This window comes from Ornithorhynchus anatinus, chromosome Y5, assembly GCF_004115215.2.
Source record: "Ornithorhynchus anatinus isolate Pmale09 chromosome Y5, mOrnAna1.pri.v4, whole genome shotgun sequence".
Classification (NCBI taxonomy): Eukaryota; Metazoa; Chordata; class Mammalia; order Monotremata; family Ornithorhynchidae; genus Ornithorhynchus; species Ornithorhynchus anatinus.
In genome coordinates, this window is record NC_053179.1 from 2,008,432 (window position 1) to 2,029,983 (window position 21,552).

Sequence of the window (21,552 nt, forward strand, 5' to 3'; positions counted from 1 at the left end):
AGGTGGCAGGGCTAGGATTAGAACCCATGACCTCTGACTCCTAAACCCATACTCTTTCCACTGAGCTATGCTGCTTCTCTAAGGAAACTTTAGAAATATGCCTAAGATTTATGTTAATAGACTTGCTATGAGGAGCCTGGAAAAAGTTATGAAAACTGCTGATTTTCCCCAGGATTTAGAACTGTGCTTGGGTACATAGTAAGCACTTAACAAATACAATTATTGTATGACAGGGTTGTACCAGCAAATCAATTATTGTTTTTTGTTGTGTGCTTACTGTATGCAGAGCAGTATACCATTCCTGTGGGAGAGAACAGCACAGTAGAGTTTTTAAGACACAATTCCTATCCTCAAGGACCTTACAGCCCAGAGTGGAAGAGAACAATAAAATGCATTATGGACATGTACATAAAAAGCAGCGTGGCTCAGTGGAAAGAGCACAGGCTTAGGAGTCAGAGGTCATGGGTTCTAATCCCTGCTCCACTGCTTGTCAGCTATGTGACTCTGGGCAAGTCCCTTAACTTCTCTGTGCCTCTGCAAAATGGGGATTAAGACTGCGAGCCCTGCATGGGACCTTATTACCCCAGTATCTACCCCAGTGCTTACAACAGTGCTCCGCACATAGTAAGCGCTTAACAAATACCAACATTATTATTATTATAAGTGCTGTGGAGCTGGGATGAATATCAAAATGCTTAAGGGGTTCAAACCTGAGTGCATAGGTAGGTGATGAAGAGGAGAGAGCAAATAAGAGGGGAATGAGGCGTTCATTGGAGAAAACATTTTGGAGGAGACATGATTTTAGTAAGGTTCTGAAGATAGAAAGGACAGTAGTCTGTTGGCCAATAGTCTGTTGGCTATTAAAGAGATTCAGACCAGAGGAAGGACTTGGGGAAGGGGGGGCGGGAGTGTAGCAACATGGATGGACTCAAGGTACAGTGCCTATGTTATCATTAGAGGAGTAAAGTGTTCAAGCTGGATTTTAGTGAGAGATGAGCAAGGGTAGATACTGGGGAGAAGAGCTAATTGGGTGCCTTAAAGCTTATGTTAAGGAGTTTCTATTTGATGTGGAAATGAATGAGGATCCATTTGTAGGTTACTGAAATGTGGGGAGATGGCACAATACAATTTTCTTAAAAAAGTGATCTGGGCTGCAGAATGAAGATTGGGCAGTGATGGAAGTAGGGGGAGAAACAGGTTTAGGGGGTGGGATTAATCAGGAAAGTCTTCCTGGAAGAGATCATTTCAAAAGGACTCTTACACCAACCTTCTCATTGTACCTACATCTCACCTGCCTCACTGCCAACTTCTCTTCCACGTTCTACCTCTGGCTTGAACAGTCTTCTTCCTCAAATCTGAAAGACAGTTTCTCTGCTCTCCTTCAAAGCCTTTCCTGCCTAAACCTGCCTTTCCTCTTCTCCCACTCCCTCCTGCATGGCCCTGACCTGCTCCCTTTATTCATCCCTGCTTCCATCCGCACAGCCCTTATATCCACTGCTCTAATTTATTTATTCATATTAATCTCTATCTCTCCTTTAATAATAATCTTAATAATAATAATAATGTTAATATTTGTTAAGTGCTTACTATGTGCCGAGCACTGTTCTAAGCGCTGGGGTAGACACAGGGGAATCAGGTTGTCCCACGTGGGGCTCACAGTCTTAATCCCCATTTTACAGATGAGGTAACTGAGGCACCGAGAAGTTAAGTGACTTGCCCAAAGTCACACAGCTGACAAGTGGCCGAGTCAGGATTTGAACCCATGACCTCTGACTCCAAAGCCCGTGCTCTTTCCACTGAGCCACGCTGCTTCTCTTATTATTATTCTTCTCTCATATTATAATCTTAATAATAATAATGGTATTATTAAGTGCTTATTATGTATGAAGCACTGTTCTAAGCACTGGGGTAGATGCAAGGTAATCAGGTTGGATACAGTCCCTGCCCTATATGGGGCTCACAGTCTTAATCCCCATTTTACCATTGAGGTAACTGAGTCATGAGAAAGTTAAGTGATTTGCCCAAGGTCACACAGCTGACAAGTGATGGAGTGGAATTAGAATCCAGGGCCTGCTCACTCCCATGCCCGAGCTCTATCTACTAGACCATGCTGCTTCATTCTGGGGAGGGAATGTAACTGTTAATTGTCATACTGAGAATATAGAGAATATAGAGAAGCAGCGTGGCACAGTGGAAAGAGCACGGGCTTTGGAGTCAGGGCTCATGAGTTCGAATCCCAGCTCTGCCACTTGTCAGCTGTGTGACTGTGGGCAAGTCACTTAACTTCTCTGTGCCTCAGTTCCCTCATCTGTAAATGGGGATTAAGACTGTGAGCCCCATGTGGGAAAACCTGATTCCCCTGTGTTTACCCCAGCGCTTAGAACAGTGCTCTGCACATAGTAAGCGCTTAACAAATACCAACATTATTATTACTGTACTCTCCCAAGTGCTTAGTACAGTGCTACGCACATGGTAAATGTTCAATAAATATGACTGTTCCTTGTTTATTTTGCTTTAAGGGACTAAATCAGTTGAGAAGTTCTTTTTGAAAACCATTCAGAAAGTATATAAACTATCTCATAAGAATCCTTTATTATCTGTTGGATCAAGAACTCCTTCTGCTGTTTCCAGTAATGATGCTGCTGCCAAAGCCATGTTAAAAAATGATAAAACAGTTGTCCTTTGATTTGAAGAGATTCAGCCTGCCTTGAAATCCTGTTAGTTTTACTTTCACATCTTAAAAATTGATAGAGTGCAATAAGGCTAAATTAGCAGACACATTCCCTGCCTATAAGGAGGTTACACTCTATAGGACAAAAAAGTAATTAACATGAATACATATGTAATTTATAATAAATATGGTTTTTAAAAGGGCAACTTAACAAAAATTCCTCATTATTGGTTTCAAATCTGTCCATCCCCTTGCCCTCTCCCACCTCCCTTCTCTCCTCCATCCCATCCCGCACACTCCGCTCCTCTGCTCCCGCTAACCTCCTCACTGGACCTCGTTCTCCCTGTTCCGCTGTCGACCCCTGGTCCACGTCCTACATCTGGTCTGGAACGCCTTCCCTCCTCTAATCTGACAACTACTCTCCACCCTTTCATAGCTTTATTGAAGGCACCTCCTCCAGGAGGCCATCCCAGACTAAGCCCCACTTTTTCTCATCTTCCACTCACTTCTGCATCATCTGATTTGTTCCCTTTGCTCTTTCCCCCTCCCAGCCCCACAACACTTAATTTGTCTGTAAATTTTTTATTTGTAGTGATGTCTGCCTCCCCGACTCTAGTCTGTGAGATTGCTATGGGCAGGGAAAGTGACTGTTCATTGTTGTATTGTTCTCTCCCAAATGCTTAGTATAGCGCTCTGCACACAGTAAGTCCTCAATAAATACGAATGAATGAATGAACCTCATGGGCTAAAGTTATTTTTAGGTGAAGGAAAGCGTGGGGGTAAGGGGAAGGGAGAAAACGAAATATTTCATAGAGACAGTAATTGGAAAATGAACCTCTGTGTTGATATCCAGGATTATGTGTAGTACCCTATGGTTTAAAGAGCACTCTGCTTTGAGAAATTAAAAAAATGCAAAGAGCCAATATGAAAAATTTAGTGTGACATAATAATTACATTGGGTAAATGAACCTTTGCTATGCCCTAAACACTGGATTAAACAAATCTTTGAAAGCCGCGACCCTGATAATTACCGACTCCCTGAGTCTCCGCCCCCACTTCCTCCCACCTTGTTTTCTCCACTACCCGTCTCGTGCGCTGTGCGTGTTTCGTCAGGACGTTTACGTCGTTAGGCGTGCGAGCGAACGGATTTCAACGAGTACCGACGACGTCTACGGCGCTGGCGGCGGTTCTTAACGTGTATGTTCGTGTACGTTTATTAAGTTAGAATAGGACTCCTCCCGGCAACTCCCGTTTCATCGGTGGTCTAATCCATGTGAAGGTAAACCTTGCGAATTGGACCGAAGCAGGGGTTTCGAGTGCGAGACTAGGCCCAGACCAGTTAAAACAGGCCGTTTGCCGGGGCGGGCGGCGGCGCCATGAGCGTGCAGGAGTATGAACCAAGTTCGCAGACTCTCACCTTTTTGGATTCCGAGGAGGCCGAACTGCTCGGGGCTGACACCCAAGGAACCGAGTTCGAGTTCGCAGATTTCACGCTACCCAGTCAGACTCAGAGTTCTCCCGGGGAAACAGTCGGACACCTTAACTCTCAGGTGAGACCCATTCTTGAGCTCTTCGCTCGCTACCTGCAATACAAATAGGACGATGGTACGCAACTATAGGTTAGTTGGTGAGTGAACTAGCAGTAGCTACTACTGAAACACCGTGATGGCAGCGCCTGTTATTTTGTCTCACTCCCTAGCGTGACTTAGTGGCAAGAGGCCTGGCTTGGAAGTCAGAAGACGTGGGTTCTAATTTCGCCTCCGCCACTTGTCTGCTGTGTCACCTTGGGCAAGCCACTTGCCTTCCCTGGGCCTCGGTTACCTCATCTGTAAAATGGGGATGGAGACTGAGCCCCACGTGCGACAACCAGCTTACCTTGTATCTACCCCAGAGTTTGAACACTGCTTGGCACATAGTACGCGCTTAACAAACACTAATATAATTATTACTGCCTCTTTCCCTTCCCCTCCGCAGTCCCTTCTCTTATTTACCCAGCCCCCCCCCCCAAAAAAAACCAAAGAGCAAATGGCTAATTCCAAAATTTGTGACTTTTGAGAAGTTGGTAATTCCAGACCTCTAACTTCCGAAGAATGGGGAGCTGCCATTAAGCGAGGCAGTTTTTTTGACCAGAAATAATTTCTTTCCCTGAACTGCACCCAGCTTATCTCTAGCTCTTCTTAGCTGTCTATCTACTCAACCCAGCTACAGCAGTTGCACCTCCCACCTACAGTAAACCATTAAAATTATTTTGGCTTTTTTTTCCCCAGGCCGATTCACTAAATTTAGTTTTAGTTATAGCAGATAAATGGGATGGATATTTGGGTGGTTACTCTTCCGGTGCTCTCCTTCTTGGTAAAGTAAAGTACTATTAAAAAGTTTACATTTGTTAAGTTTCTAAATTTCAAGCCTACTGAACCATTTTCATAGTGGACTATGCATTTAACATGAAAATTTAGGATTCCTACACCACTTATTTAAATTATTGTGTGAAATGATGTGAAGAAGCTCCATTTCAGTTTTCACTTAAGCTTTCAGTATGCACTTAATAATTGTTTTACACACTATGCCTGCTTTTCTCAAGTTTGCTAAATTGAGGAAACTTAAAAATAAGAGGTTTCTTTACTGTGTTCCAATAGCACCCATGTTGTTTTGTTAAGTAATGCTTATCCCAAAATACAAGGAAAGACTTTATGAAAGGTTGGGTGAGTATTCCTCTGTGTGACAGTTGCACCATTAAACCAGTTTCTTGATCTTGAGCTTAGTCTTGAAATGCAAGAGATGCATTTGTTTGCAAATGCAAAATAACCTCTTTGCAGAAAAACAGTAATTTTCCAGCATCTCTTCTGAAAGTATGCAGTGTTGAAAAAAGTAAAAGGACCATTTAAAAATGTTTGTGGTACAGTAAATGAAGACATGCTCCGTGATTTTTTAGAAATGAGATTTATTAAGCTCTTTCCTGTTGCCAGGCACTGTACTAAGCTCTGGGGTTGGTAGCAGATAATCAGGTTGGACACAGTCTTTGTCCCACATGGGACTCACAGTCATAATCCCCATTTTACAGATGAGGTAACAAGTCATAGAGCATTCAAATAGCAGCGCTGGGTGAGAACCCAGATACCTCTAAATCCCAGGCCTGTGAGGTCTTTCCAGTAGACCATCCTACTTGGCACTACCCAATTTTGTCTTATAAAATGCAGATATTCAAGTCCTTTAAGTGTTTATTGCATTATTGTATCACTAGAGAATGGGTTTCTTATTTGTAATCAATCAATTTTGTTGCCTTGGTTCCTGAACCTGAAATCATTTATGGGACCAAGCCTCATTCTCCCAATTGTATAGTGCAGTGTTCTTTATATAGTAGGTCTAAGAACCCAATAAATTAGAACTTCACCCAACACCACTATTGCTTTGCTCATTAATAGACAGCAAGGCCATGACCAGATGGTGATAATATCTCAAATTATGGCATACGTTGGGCTTGAGCTGTTCTGCCACCCACTGAGGCTGTCATTAATGAAGGAGGCATCTGGCATGGGTGCTGCTCTTGCCTGTACTACTGTCATTTCCCCATGTGACTTGCAGTCCACCTGTTGTTATGATCAACTTCTGTTGCTGCTTGTTACATACCACCCATCTATATGTAGTGTGAGCACCGTATGGGACAGGGACAGGGTCCAACCTGATTTACTTGTATCTCTCCTAGTACTTGGAAAAGTGCTTGGCACATCGTAAGTGCTTAACAAGTATAATTGTCATTATTATGAGCTGGCAGTAGATAATGATGAAACATGGTGATGGACTTAGCCTAGGAAATAAGCAGCTGGAGTTAGTTGGCCACCAGAGGAAGATCTGGATTACTTCACATGCTGGGTCAGTGGAGTGAGAGCAGGGCCAGCTCCTTTAGCCTTAAGGATGATGAAAATCCTATCAGTATCTTGGCTTAACCAACCCAGAGATGCAGTTCAAGTAGCAGAGAGCAACAAGCGAGAAGCAGTATGGCATAATAGACAGAGCACAGGCCTTGAAGTCAGAAAGAAGGCAATGGATTCTAATCCTGGCCCTTCCACTTGCCTGCAGTTTGACTATGGGCAAATTGCTTCACTGTTCTGTGCCTCAGTTCCCTCACCTGTAAAATGGGGATTGAGTCTATGAGCTCCATATGGAGCAGGGACTGTGCCCAAGCCATTTTGCTGGTATTCACCCCAGTACTTAATACAGTGCCTAGCACATAGGAAGTGCTTAGCAAATACCGTAAATATTAATTATTTTTATTGAAACCTTCATCGTGGAACCCTGTGTGAATTCTCTCCAGGACTATCTTTTCAGTTTGAAAAGCTGGGGAGGTAAATGCAGTGGTTATTCTCACAGTTCCAAGCCCGTGGATTGCATAGTCCTCTGGAAAACTGGAACACTTTTGATGGCTGGTTCATAGGCTCCTGGTGATACCATCTTACTTTTAGATGGCAGAGAGAAGGCTCAGTTTCACCCGGATGTTCTCCTGTCACTGCTCTTTGTTGGAGTCAGTCATTAGTATTTTTCTAATGCCTTCTTAATGCAAAGCACTGTACCATGTTCTTGGAAGAGGACAATTATAGTAGATATGTGCATTCTCTGAAAAATCAATCTAATCAGTGGTATTTATTGAGTGCTTAAAGTGTACAGAGCACTGAACTAAGTACTTAGGAGAGTACAGTATATCAGAGTTGAAATACATGTTCCCTGCCTACAAAGAGCATAGAGTCTATCTACAAAGGGAGATAGTCATCTAATTAAATTACAGATATGTACATAAGTGCTGGTGGTGTGAATGAAGGGTACAGATCCTAGTGCAAGGGTGACAAATGAGAGCATTCATTCAATAGTATTTATTGAGCGTTTACTATGTGCAGATCACTGTACTAAGCGCTTGGACCGTACAAATTAGCAACAGATAGAGACAGTCCCTGCACATTGACGGGCTTACAGTCTAACTGGGAGAGACAGGCAGTCAAAAAAAGTAGCAGTAAATAGAATCAAGGCGATGTACATCTCATTTAAAATAATAAATAGGGTAATAAAAATATATACAAATGAGCAGACAAGCACAGTGCTGAGGTGAGGGGAAGGGAGAGGGGGAGGAGTAGAAGGAAGTGTGGGGAAGGGGGCTTAGCTGAGGGGAGGGAAGGCGAGGGGGCATAGAGAGGCAGCAGAGGGAAAAGAGGAAGCTCAATCTGGGATGGCCTCTTGGAGGATGTGAGCTCTCAGGAGAGCTTTGAAGAGGGGAAGAGAATTAGTTTGGCGAAGGTGAGGAGGGAGGGCATTCCAGGACAGCAGGAGGTCATGGGCCAGGGGGCGTCGGCAGGATAGGCGAGAATGGGGGACGGTGAGGAGGTGGGCGGTAGAAAGAGAGGCACCTCTTTTTTTTTTTTAGTAGGAGGGGGCAAGGTGATGGAGAGTCTTGAAGCCTAGAGTGAGAAGTTTTTGTTTCGAACAGAGGTTGATAGGCAACCACTGGAGGTTTTTGAGAAGGGGAGTGACAGGCCCAGAGCATTTCTGCAGGAAGATGAGCAGGGCAGCAGAGTGAAGAATAGACAGCAGTGGGGAGAGACAGGAGGAAGGGAGATCAGAGAGAAGGTTGACACAATAATCTACCCGGGATATTATGAGAGCTCTAACCTTCCCCACCACTTGTCTTCAATGTAAATAATAGGAGTGTGGCCTGGTGGAAAGAGCATGAGCCTGGGAGTCCAGGGACCTGAGTTCTAATGCTGACTCTACCATTTAGTCAGTTGTATTTACTGAGTGCTTACTTAGAAGTAAGCAGTGCTTACGTAGAGAAGCAGTGTGGTTCAATGAAAAGAGCCCGGGCTTGGGAGTCAGAAGTCATGGGTTTGATTCCTGGCTCTACCACTAGTCAGCTGTGTGACTGTGGGCAAGTTACTTCACTTCTCTGTGTCTCAGTTCCCTCATCTGTAAAATGGGGATTAAGACTGTGAGCCTCACGTGGGACAACCTGCTTACCCTGTATCTACCCCAGCGCCTAGAACAGTGCTCTGCACATAGTAAGCACTTAACAAATGCTAACATTATTATTATTAATTATATTATCTATTATCTAATATAATCTATAGATAATATATTATCTATTATTAAAAGCACTTCAGAGATTGCACTATAACAGTGAAACAGAAACATTCCTTGCCCTCAAGGAGCTTAGAGTTTAGAGGGGAAGACAGACATTAATATAAATAAAGAAATTACAGTTTTGTACATAAGAGCTGTGGGCCTGGGAGGGGGCTTACATAAAGGAAGCAGGTCAAGGGGAAAAGAGTTGAAGAAAAGAAAAAGAGGTCTTAGGAAAAGCCTCTTGGAAGAAATGTGCCTCCAATAAGGCTTTGAGGGTGGGGCAAGTAATTTATTGTTCGGTATGAGGAGGGAGGGCATTCCAGGCCAGAGGTAGAACAGAGCCAAGAGGTTGGTGGCAACTTAGATGAGATCAAGGTTCAGTGAGAATGTTAGCATTAGAGGGAAGTGAGTGGGCTGGGTTGGAGTAGGAGAGTTCTGAGATGAGGTAGGCACAGCCATCCTTCCCTTCTCACAAGCCAACAACTGTGCTGTCATCCTTGACTCTGCTCCCTCACTCACCCCATAAATTCATTCAGTTGTATTTACTGAGCACTTACTATGTGCAGCGCACTGTACTAAGTGCTTGGAATGTGCAATTCGGCAACAGATAGAGACAACCCCTGCCCAACAATGGGCTTACAGTCTAAACGGGGGAGACATACAACAAAACAAAACAAGTAGTCTGTTGTCAATATCATCAAGATAAGTAGAATCATAGATATATACACATCACTAACAAATAAATAGAGTGATAAATAATATATACAAATATGCACAAGTGCTGCAGGAAGGGGAAGGGGGAAGAGCAGAGGGATGGAGGAGGGGAGAGGAGGAGGGGAGGGGAGGAGGGGCACAGGGAAAGGGAGGGCTCAGTCTGGGATACCTCCTGGAAGAGGGGGGCTCTCAATATGACTTTGAAGAGGGGAAGAGAGTTTGGAGGATGTGAGGAGGGAGGGCATTCCAGGTCAGTGGTAGGATGTGGGCCAGGGGTCAACAGTGGGACAGGTGAGAATGAGGCACCATGAGGAGGAGAGAGGCAGAGGAGCAGAGAGTATGGGGTGGGCTGTAGAACGAGAGAAGAGAAGTGAGGTAGGAGGGGTCAAGATGATGGAGAGCTCTGAAGCCAAGAGTGAGGAGTTTTTGTTTTGTGCCAAGGCTGATAGGCAACAACTGGAGTTTTTGAGGAGGGGAGTGACATGCCCAGAGCGTTTCTGTAGAAAGATGATCCGGGCAGCAGAATCCATTCATTCATTCAATAGTATTTATTGAGGGCTTACTATTTGCAGAGCACTGTACTAAGTGCTTGGAATGTACAATTCGGCAACAGATAGAGACAATCCCCTGCCCATTGACGGGCTTACAGTCTAATGGGGAGAGACAGACAGACAAAAACAATAGCAATAAATAGAATCAAGGGGATGTACATCTCACTAACAAAATAAATAGGGTAGTAAAATTATGTACAAATGAGCGGACGAGCACAGTGCTGAGAGGAGGGGAAGGGAGACGGGGAGGAGCTGAGGGAAAGGGAGAAAAGGTTCAGCTGAGGGGAGGTGAATGGGGTGGCAGAGGGAGCAGAGGGAAAAGGGGAACCTCAGTCCGGGAAGGTCTCTTGGAGGAAGTGAGCTCTCAGTAGGGCTTGAAGAGGGGAGAGAATTAGTTTGGCGGAGGTGAGGAGGGAGGGCATTCCAGGACAGTGGGAGGATGTGGGCCAGGGGTGACGGCGGGATAGGCGAGAATGGGGGATGGTGAGGAGGTGGGCAGCAGAGGAGCGGACCCTATGGGGTGGGCAGTAGAAAGAGAGAAGGGAGGAGAGGTAGGAGGGGGCAAAGGAATGGAGAGCCTTGAAGCTTAGAGTGAGAAGTTTTTGTTTTGTGCGGAGGGTGATAGGCAACCACTGGAGGTTTTTAAGAAGGGGAGTGACATGCCCAGAGTATTTCTCCAGGAAGATGAGCCAGGCAGCGGAATGAAGAATAGACTGGAGTGGGGAGACACAGGAGGAAGGGAGATCAGAGAGAAGACTGACACGATAATCCAGCTGGGATATTATGAGAGCCTGTACCAGTAAAATAGCCGTTTGGGTGGAGAGGAAAGGGTGGATCTTGGCGATATTATAAAGGTGAGAACAGCAGGTCTTGGTGACAGATTGGATGTGTGGGGTGAATGAGAGAGCAGAGTCAAGGATGACACCGAGGTTGCGGGCCTGTGAGACGGGAAGTATGGTAGTGCCATGCACAGTGACAGGGAAGTCAGGAAGAGGACAGTCTTTGGGAGGGAAAATAAGAAGCTCAGTCTTGGACATGTTGAGTTTTAGGTGGCGGGCAGACATCCAGGTGGAATTGTCCTGAAGGCAAGAGGAGATACAAGCCTGGAGGGAGGGCGAGAGAACAGGGGAGGAGATGTAGACTTGGGTGTCATCTGCATAGAGATGATAGTTGCAGCCGTAGAAGTGAATGAGTTCACCAAGGGAGTGAGTATAGAAGGAGAACAGAAGAGGGCCAAGAACTGACCCGTTAGGAACCCTACAGTTAGTGGATGGGAGGGGGAGGAGGAGCCCATGAAGGAGACTGAGAATGAACAGCCAGAGAGATAGCAGAACCAGGAGAGGATGGAGTTCGTGAAGCCAAGGTGAGATAAAGTGTTGAGGAGACAGTGTCAAAGGCAGCCGAGAGGTCGAGGAGGATTAGACTAGAGTAGGAGCAGTTGCATTTGGCAAGAAGGAGGTCAAGGGTGACCTTTGAGAGGGCAGTCTTGATGGAGTGGAGGGGACAGAAGCCAGATTGGAGGGGGTCCAGGAGAGAGTTGGAGTTAAGGAATTCAAGGCAGCGAGTGTTAGATGACTCGTTCTAGGAATTTGGAAAGGAAAGGCAGGAGGGAGATAGGGCGGTAACTGGAAGGGAAAGAGGGGTCGAGAGAGGGTTTTTTAGGTTGGAGAAGACATGGGCAAGTTTGAAGGCTGAGGGGAAGAAGCCATTTGAGAGTGAGTGGTTAAAGATAGAAGTTAAGGAGGGGAGGAGGGAAGGGGCAATAGTTTTTATAAGGTGAGCGGGAATGGGGTCCGAAGCACAGGTGGAGGGGATGGCACTTGCGAGGAGGGAGGAGATCTCCTCTGAGGATGCTGCAGGGAAGGATGGGAAAGTAGGGGAGAGGGTTGAGAGCGGGCGGATGGAGAAGGGGGAGGGGTGACTTTGGGGAGTTCTTACTTGATGGTGTTAATTTTCGTAATGTACGTAGCCAGATCTTTGGGGGAGAGGGATGGAGGAGGGGGCGGAACAGGGAGCCTGAGGAGAGAGTTAAATGTCCTGAACAATTGGCGGAAGTAATGGGCATGGGCGTCAATGAGGGAAGAAAAATACTTTTGCCTGGCAGAGAATAGGGCAGAGCTAAGGTACGAAAGGATAAATGTAAAGTGAACAAGTTTAGCTTGGTGCTTAGACTTTCGCCCGCAGCGTTCAGCAGCTCGAGCATAAGAGCAAAGGAGTCAAGACAGAGGCAGAGATCCAGGGCTGTGGGTTAGTGGAGCAAGAGCGACAGAGGGAAAGGGAAGTGAGGGAGTTGAGTTGAATAGAGAGGGTGTAGTTGAGAGCAGTAATTTGGTCATTGAGAGTGGGTAGAGAGGATAGGGAGGCAAGGTGTGGTGTGATACTTTGGAAGAGATGGATGGGGTCAAGAGAGCAGAGGTCTCTGTGGGGGAGTAATACAGATTTGCAGGGGTGAGAGAAGAGGCAAGTGAGAAGGTTATGGTCTGAGAGAGCGATTTCAGAGTTGATGAGGGTGGAGATAGTGCAGCGGTAAGAGATGATGAGATCGAGTGTGTGACCAAGTTGGTGAGTGGGCGAGGTGTGGTGGAACAGGAGGTTGGCAGAGTGAAGGAATGATATTAAGGCAGGTGGCAGAGGAGTCACCAGGAACATCCATGTTGTGGATGTTGAAGTCTCCAAGGATTGGAATGGGCAGGGAAAAGGAGAGAAGGAAGGTGAGGAAGGGGTCAAGGTGGTTAGAGAAGTTAGAGGGGGATCAGGGCAGTGGTAGATGACAGCTAGAAGAATCTGGAAGAGGTGGTAGAGGCAAATAATATGGGCTTCAAAGGAGGGGAAGGAGAGGGAACAGGGAGAGGGGATAGTGTGAAAGTGGCTTTGGGTTGCAAGAAGGAAGCTGATGCCTTCTCCTTTCCCACTGAGTCTGGGGGAGTGGGAGAAGGAGAGAGCAGCAGAAGAGACCGTGTCCTTTGGGGTGAGCCAGGTCTCCATAAGGACAAGGAAGAGGAGAGAGCGTTAAAGGAATAGGTCAGGAGGGAAAGGGAGCTAACCTATAATGGAGATGGAGTTCCATAGGCCACAGTTGGCACTGCTGTGGAGGGAGGAGAGAGACGGGGAAGGGTGTGGGGGGTGGGGAGGGTTTAGATGGGAAGGAAATGGCGGGAAGGGGGAATGAGGCGTGGTGATGAGACAGGAGAACTTGGGCGGGGAGGAGGGAAAGGGGCGGAGGAAAGAGAGGGAAAGAGCTGGGTGGCAGAGGGGAAGGGGAAGATGAGGATTGGGAAGGGCAGATGGGAGCAGGGGAGTTGGAAGGTCATGGTGAGGTCAGTGAGGCAAATGACAGCACTGGGATCAGTTAACAATTAACATGCAATAGCAATAATATATAATATTAATAAGCAGGTGATGCCCAGAGTCGAATGTTGACTTATCCAGTCCATCAGCAAATCCTGCTAGTCTCACCGTCACAGCATTGCCAAGATCTGCCTTTTCCTCCCCGTCCAAACTGCTACCATGTTAGTGCAACCACTCCTTCTGTCCCGAGAGGATTACTTCATCAGCCTCCTTTCTGACCTCCCAATCTCTTGTCTCGCCCCACTTCAGTCCATACTTCACTCCGCTGCCCGACTTATCTTTCTACAGAAATGTTCAAGGCATGTAACACTCCCCCTCAAAAATCTCCAGTGGTTGCCTGTTAACTTCCGTATCAAACAAAAACTCCTCACTATTGGTTTCCAAACTCTCCATCACCTTTCCCCATCCTACCTCACCCTTCTTTCCTTCTGCAGCCCAGCCCTCACACTCCACTTTTCTGGTGCCTCTGACCTTCCCACTGTGCCTTGATATTGCCTGTCTGGCAGCCCACCCTGGCCCACATCTTACCACTGGCCTGGAATGCCTTCACTCCTCAAATTCACAAACCAATCACACTTGCCCCCTTCAAAGCCCCGTTGTTGAAGGCTTTCCTCCTCTAAGAGGCCTTCCCGGACTAAGCCCCCTTTTTCCTCACCTCCCCCGCCCACTCCCTTTGCTCTCCCCCTTGACCTACAGCACTTACATATATATGAATATATCTATAATTCTATTTTTATATTTTGCTAACAGTTCGCTTTCTGGTTGTCTGTCTCCCCACTTCTTGTCTGTAAGCCCGGGATGGGCAGTGATTGTCTCTCTTTATTGCTGAATTGTACTTTCCAAGTGTTTAGTACGGTGCTCTGCACACAGAAAGAGCTCAATAAATAGAATTGAATGAATGAAGAGGGCAAGGCGATTGATTTACCTGCTATGTGGCCTTAGACTAGTCAGTTCATTTCTCTGTGTCTCTGTATTTTTTGTCTGTTTTTTAATGGTATTTGTTAAACACTTACTATGTGTCAGGTACTATACTAAGCACCAGGGTAGATGCAAGCTAATCATGTTGGATGCAGTCTCTATCCCACATGGAGAAACAAGCTAAATACAAGATACAGTCACTTATTGTATTCCATATTCATTTGAGTATCAGCCTATCTGCTGACCTCCCTATCTCCTGTCTCTCCCAACTCCAGTCCTTGTTCCACTCTGCTCCTTTCTCAAAACTGGATCATTTTCCTTCAGAAACTTTCACACCGTGTTTCCCTTCCCCTCAAGCATCTCTACCCACTTAAGCATCAAACAAAAACTTATCATTGGCTTTAAAGCAGTCCACTACCTTGCCTCCTCCTACCTCACACCCTCTATCCTACAACAATTTAGCCCACATCTGTAACTCCTCTAATCCCAATCGTCTCACTGTACCTAGAGCTAATCTAATCTCAACCCAAACTCTTCATCCACATCATCCCTCTGGCCTGGAATGTCAAATGCCCTCCCTCCTCCTCCTCCTCCTCCTCCTCCAATCTGACAATTACTCTCCCCCACTTCAAAGCCTTATTGAAAGCACGTTGTTTCCAAGAGACATTTCCTGACTAAGCCCTTCTTTCTTATTATCCTACTCTCTTCTGTGACGCCCTGAATTGCTCCCTTCATTCATCCCCTGGCCCAGCTCCACGGAATATATATTTAATTATATATCTGTAATTTATTTATATGTGGATGTTTGTATGTATATTAATGTCTGTTTCCCCATCTAGACTATGAGCTTGTTGTGGGCAGGGAATGTGCCTGTCCATTGTTGAATTGTACTGTCCTCAGTACTTTGTACAGAGCTTGGCACACAGTAAGTGCTCAATAAATATGATTGAAGGAGTGAATGAGTGAATGAGCTCGCAGTCTTAATCCCCATTTTAAGGATGGGTAAGTGAGCCACAGAGAATCAATCAGTCAAATTTATTGAACACTTATTGTGTACAACTCTGTACTTGGGAGTACAACACAACAATATTACAGTCATGTTCCATGTCCACAATGCGTTTACAATCTAGAGGAGGAGACAGATATTAATATAAATAAATAAAGGATGGATATGTGCATAAGTGCTCTGGGGTTGGGGGTGGGTGCATGGTGGTGAAGAAAGAGAGCAAGTCATTGTGATGCAGAAAGAGAGTGGGAAAAAACAAAAGGAGGGTTTAGCCAGGGAAGGCCTCTTGGCAGAGATGTGCCTTCAGTAAGACTGTGAAGGTGGGGAAAGTAATTGTCTGTTAGATTTGAAAAGAGAGGGTGTTCCAGGCCAGAAACAGAACATGAGCAAGAAATTGACAGAGAGATAGATGAGACTGAGATACATTGAGAAGATTGGTAGTAGAGGAGTGAAGTGTGTGTGCCGATTTGTATTAGGAGATTACTGAGGTGAGGTTCGAGGGGGCAAGATGATTGAGTGCTGTATCAGGAGTTTCTGTTTGATGCATAGGTAGAGAAGCAGCGTGGCTCAGTGGAAAGAGCCCGGGCTTCGGAGTCAGAGGTCATGGGTTAGAATCCCAGCTCTGCCACTTGTCAGCTGTGTGACTGTGGGCAAGTCACTTAACTTCTCTGTGCCTCAGTTCCCTCATCTGTAAAATGGGGATTAACTGTGAACCCCATGTGGGACAACCTGATTACCCTGTATCTACCCCAGCGCTTAGAACAGTGCTCTGCACATAGTAAGCACTTAACAAATACCAACATTATCATTATTAGATGTACAAGCATTAGAGTTTCTTGAGTCATGGGGAAAAAATTGACTAAAAATTTTTGTAGAAAAATGATCCAGGGAACACAGTGAAATATGGATTGGAGTGGGGAGAGACAGGAGGTTGGAGGTCAGCAAGGAGGTTGATACAGTAATCAAGGTGGGATAGGACAAGTGATTGGATTAACCTGATAGCAGTTTGAATGGAGAGGAAAGGGTGGAGTTTAGCAGTGTTGTGAAGGTTGAACCCACGGAATTTAGTGGTAGATTGAAAATATGGGTTGCGTGAGAGAAATGAGTTAAGAATAACACCAACACTATGGGTTTTTGAGACAGGAAGAATGGTAGTGAAATGACTTGCCTGAGGTCACATAGCAGTTAATAATAATAATAATAATAATAATAATGTTGGTATTTGTTAAGCGCTTACTATGTGCAGAGCACTGTTCTAAGCACTGGGGTAGATACAGGGTAATCAGGTTGTCCCACATGAGACTCACAGTTAATTCCCATTTTACAGATGAGATAACTGAGGCACAGAGAAGTGAAGTGACTTGCCCACAGTCACACAGCTGCCAAGTGGCTGAGCCGGGATTCAAACCCATGACTTCTGATTCCCAATCCTGGGCTCTGCCCCCATCCACGCTGCTTCTCTAATAATAATGTTGGTTTTTGTTAAGCGCTTACTATGTGCAGAGCGCTGTTCTAAGCGCTGGGGGAGATACAGGGTAATCAGGTTGTCACATGTGAGGCTTACAGTCTTAATCCCCATATGACAAATGAGGGAACGGAGGCCCAGAGAAGTGAAGTGACTTGCCCACAGTCACACAGCTGACAAGTGGCAGTGCTAGGATTTGAACCCATGACCTCTGACTCCCAAGACTGGGCTCTTTCCACTGAACAACGCTGCTCTATACACTAGGCCATGCTGCTGCTCAGTTCCCTCATCTGTAAAATGAGCATCTAATAGCTGTTCATCGTACTTAGCATGTTAGTCAGTCAGTCAGTTATATTTATTAAGATCTTAGTGCAGAGCACTGAACTAAGTGCTTGAGTGAGAACAGTAAAACAGTGTAACAGACACATTCCTTGTCCTCAATGAGCTAAATAGTCTAGTTGGGGGGATAGACATTAATATAAATTTAAAAAATACAGATGTGAACCTAAGTGCTGCAGGGATGGAAGGGGGAATTGATAAAGGGAGCAAGTTAGGTGATACCAAAGGAAGTTGAAGAAAAAGAAAAGAGGACTTAGTCAGGAAAGAGTTGTGCCTTCCATAAGGTTTTGAAGCTAGGTGAGAGAAGTGGTTTGCCATTTTTGAAGGGAGGAAGGAGTTCCAGGCTACAGGAGGGATGTGGGGAAGGGGTCGCAGGCGAGATGGATGAGATTGGGGCACAGGAAATAAACTGGCAGTAAAAAGAGCAGCATGGCTTGGTGGATAGAGCATGGGTTTGGTAGTCAGAGGTTGTGGGTTCTAATCCCAGCCCCGCCATTTGTCAGATGTGAGACTTTGGGTAAGTCCCTTAACTTCTCTCTTCCTCAGTTATCTCACCTGTAAAATGGGGATTAAGACTGTGAGCTCCTTGTGGGACAATCTGATTACCTTGTATCTATCCTAGTGCTTAGAGCAGTGCTTGGCACATGGTAAAAGTTTAACAAAATACCATTGTTAATATTATTACGAGATTGGGCACAGTGAATAAACTTGTGGTAGGGGGCCCAGTGTGTGGGCTGGGCCATAGGAAGAAATTAGTGAGGTGAGATAAGGTGGGGCCAACTGTTTAAGTGGTTTAAAGCCAAGTGTCTTGTATATGCCCCAGTGTTTAGTGCAATGCCTGGCAAGTAATAAACACTTAACAAATACCATTAAAAATTGCTCAGTAAATACCAGTGATTGATTGATTAACTGATCCATTACCTCATTAACTTTTTTGTGTAGGCATGCTCTCTTTCTTTCGAGTGGGCAGGGCACTCCAATAAAATTCAGCCATTCTGGGGAATCTAGGTCAGCAGCACCATATCCATGAAGAACTTATCCAGGTTTTGGTTTTTTTCATCCTAGTACTCTCTTAGTTCAACTCCTTCCCTTAAATTTGTTGAACTTCCTCAGTTGTCCCCAGATGCTTGATTGGTAGTTTGTGCACATTTAGTCTTGAGGTGTCGGTGAATCATGAACAGATTGTCACTTCTGGAACTTCATGGAAATGGCTGGTATTTTCTAGTTATTTAAGTGTAAGGGTCCAAGTCTAAACTCTACAAAAACTTTGTCCAGCTCTTCTCTGCTTATTTTAAGGAATTATTGGGAAGAAGCTGATAGCTGTTTGAGTATTTGGTTGAGGGTTGTGGGAGACTTACTGTTATCTTTTTCTTGGAATCTGTGAAGAATAAAGGAAGGTGGTATTCTCAGCGGTTCTCTCTGTTCCTCGATACTATGCATCTTGCCTCCAGTCCCTCCCCATTGATGCCCTCCCTCCTCAAATGTGAGGAGACAGTTATTCTCACCCCCTCAAAGAGCCTTATTGCCAGCACTCTCTTCCAAGAGACCTTCCCTTACTAGACTCTCCTCTTCTCTTCTCCCAATCCCTTCTGTGTTTCCCTGACTTAGTCCTATTTTTCATACCCCCATCCCAGCCCCATAGCACAGCATGGCGCAGTGGAAAGAGCCCGGGCTTCGGAGTCAGAGATCATGTGTTCGAATGCCGGCTCTACCACTTGTCAGCTGTGTGACCTTGGACAAGTCACTTAACTTCTCTGTGCCTCAGTTCCCTTATCTGTAAAATGGGGATTAACTGTGAGCCTCATGTGGGACAACCTGATTACCTTGTATCTACCCCAGCCCTTAGACCAGTGCTCTGCACATAGTGAGTGCTTAACAAATACCAACATTATTAATAATAATAATTACAGATTAATAATAATCTGTAATATGTGTATTTATATTACTGTCTTTCTCCCCCTCTGTGCTGTATGCTCCTATGGGCAGGGACTGTGCCTGCTTATTGTTGTATTGCACTCTTCCAAGCACTTAGTACAGTGCTGTGCACACAGCTCTCAAATATGATCAAATGAATGCAGTATTGAAAGTGTGTTTATGAAGAATACTAAATTAGAAGCTATGGCAGAATTCTGCTTTTGGAATACTGTGAATACCTTTTCTAATGTTCAGCTAAAAATTCAGCTGAAATGATTCCTAAAAATGAGTTTTATGTTATTATTAAATCCTTATTAACAATGACTCAATCTCTGATAACAGTCCAATTGAGAATTAATAGAAAAATTAAATTTCTCCCAATCTGTGTAATATTTTCAATACAGGTGTTTTTTTTCTGTCCTTTCTTTAAAAGGGGAAATGTTCTTAGAAGAAGAATTTAAACTTTTTCTTTGCAGATACATTTGCCTTTATTTGTTGAAATAACCAACCAGCAAAGTGTTAGATTTACAGCAGTTTTAGTGAAAACAATTCTTCAAAATAGTTGTCTTAAATCTGTCTTAAAATATATTAAGTAGTGGAATTTTGTCAAGTGGAAGTAATTAGATCATCTGAAGATGACCTTTACTGTCATAGTGAGCAACAAAAATAAGTGCTCCATGCATTCAAGATTCAGGTTTGAATCAAAAGGAGTTAATGGTAAAGAGTAACACGGGTTAGAAACAAAGTGTGGGATCCAAAATACAGTTTTTATGAATTTTTCAGAATTTTGTTTATTAATTCCACTGAGATTTCTTGTACTGTATAGTAATCTATTATTCAGCAACATTCTTAAGTTTCTTAACCTTCCCTATTTTAGGTTAATGCACCTAATAATGTCCAACAAAATGGTGCAGTAGATGAAAGTCTTGTAAAAACTAGCCAACCCTTGGCAGAATTGAATTTTGAAGAAGATGAAGAGGATACTTATTATACAAAGGATCTCCCTTTGCATGCTTGCAGGTAAAAATATGGTTAAGAAGTACTTGGTTTATTGAATAAATGAACAAAATGAATGCCTGAAGTGTTACACTTTGTGAGAAGCCTCACCTAATATTACTACAATAATTATTATTATTATTAGTAGGACTAGTAATAGTAATAAAAATGATAATTTTGTCAAGCATTGTTTTAAGCATTGAGGTAGATGAGTTAATTAGATTGGACGCAGTCCTGTGTCCACTCACAGCCTAAGGGGTAGATAGAGCAGTTATTGAACCCCCATTTACAATAGAAGAAGCTGGGGCCCAGAGAGGTTAAGTGACTTGCGCAGTTGCCTGGTGGAGCCAAGGGAGGGAGGTAGGAAGGGGCAAGGTGATGGAGAGCCTTGAAGCCTAGAGTGAGGAGTTTTTGTTTGGAGCGGAGGTTGATAGGCAACCACTGGAGTTGTTTAAGAAGGGGAGTGACATGCCCAGATCGTTTCTGCAGGAAGATGAGCCGGGCAGCGGAGTGAAGAATAGACTGGAGCGGGGCGAGAGAGGAGGAAGGGAGGTCAGAGAGAAGGCTGACACAGTAGTCTAGCCGGGATATAACGAGAGCCCGTAACAGTAAGGTAGCCGTTTGGGTGGAGAGGAAAGGGCGGATCTTGGCGACATTGTAGAGGTGAAACCGGCAGGTCTTGGTAACGGATAGGATGTGTGGGGTGAACGAGAGAGACGAGTCAAGGATGACACCGAGATTGTGGGCCTGAGAGACGGGAAGGATGGTCGTGCCATCGACGGTGATAGAGAAGTCTGGTAGAGGACCGGGTTTGGGAGGGAAGATGAGGAGCTCAGTCTTGCTCATGTTGAGTTTTAGGTGGCGGGCCGACATCCAGGTGGAGAGGTCCCGGAGGCAGGAGGAGATGCGAGCCTGAAGGGAGGGGGAGAGGACGGGGCAGAGATGTAGATCTGTGTGTCATCTGCGTAGAGATGATAGTCAAAGCCGTGAGAGCGAATGAGTTCACCGAGGGAGTGAGTGTAAATGGAGAACAGAAGAGGGCCAAGAACTGACCCTTGAGGAACTCCAACAGTTAAAGGATGGGAGGGGGAGGAGGCTCCAGCGAAGGAGACCGAGAATGACCGGCCAGAGAGGTAAGAGGAGAACCAGGAGAGGACAGAGTCCGTGAAGCCAAGGTGAGATAAGGTATGGAGGAGGAGGGGATGGTCGACAGTGTCAAAGGCAGCAGAGAGGTCGAGGAGGATTAGAATGGAGTAGGAGCCATCGGATTTGGCAAGAAGGAGGTCATGGGTGACTTTAGAGAGAGCAGTCTCGGTAGAGTGGAGGGGATGGAAGCCAGATTGGAGGGGGTCTAGGAGAGAATGGGAGTTAAGGAATTCTAAGCATCGATTGTAGATGACTCGTTCTAGGATTTTGGAAAGGAAGGGTAGTAGGGAGATAGGGCGATAACCGGAGGGGGAAGTGGGGTCAAGAGCGGTTTTTTTTAGGATGGGGGAGACATGGGCATGTTTGAAGGCAGAGGGAA

General features: G+C 45.1%; 1 protein-coding gene across 3 annotated transcripts in view; it reads left to right on the top strand.

Moving 5' to 3' along the window:
- The first annotated feature begins 3,809 nt into the window (after positions 1 to 3,809).
- The window catches only part of LOC114808759 (regulator of nonsense transcripts 1-like), a 135,372-nt gene continuing 117,629 nt past the window's right edge, over positions 3,810 to 21,552 (top strand). For all 3 annotated transcript variants that reach the window (XM_029056603.2, XM_029056602.2, XM_029056604.2), the window contains exons 1-2: positions 3,810 to 4,221; positions 19,909 to 20,051. In XM_029056603.2, the coding sequence (XP_028912436.1) occupies positions 4,048 to 4,221; positions 19,909 to 20,051 (317 nt within the window). In that variant the 5' untranslated portion in view covers positions 3,810 to 4,047. The remainder of the gene's footprint in view (positions 4,222 to 19,908; positions 20,052 to 21,552) is intronic.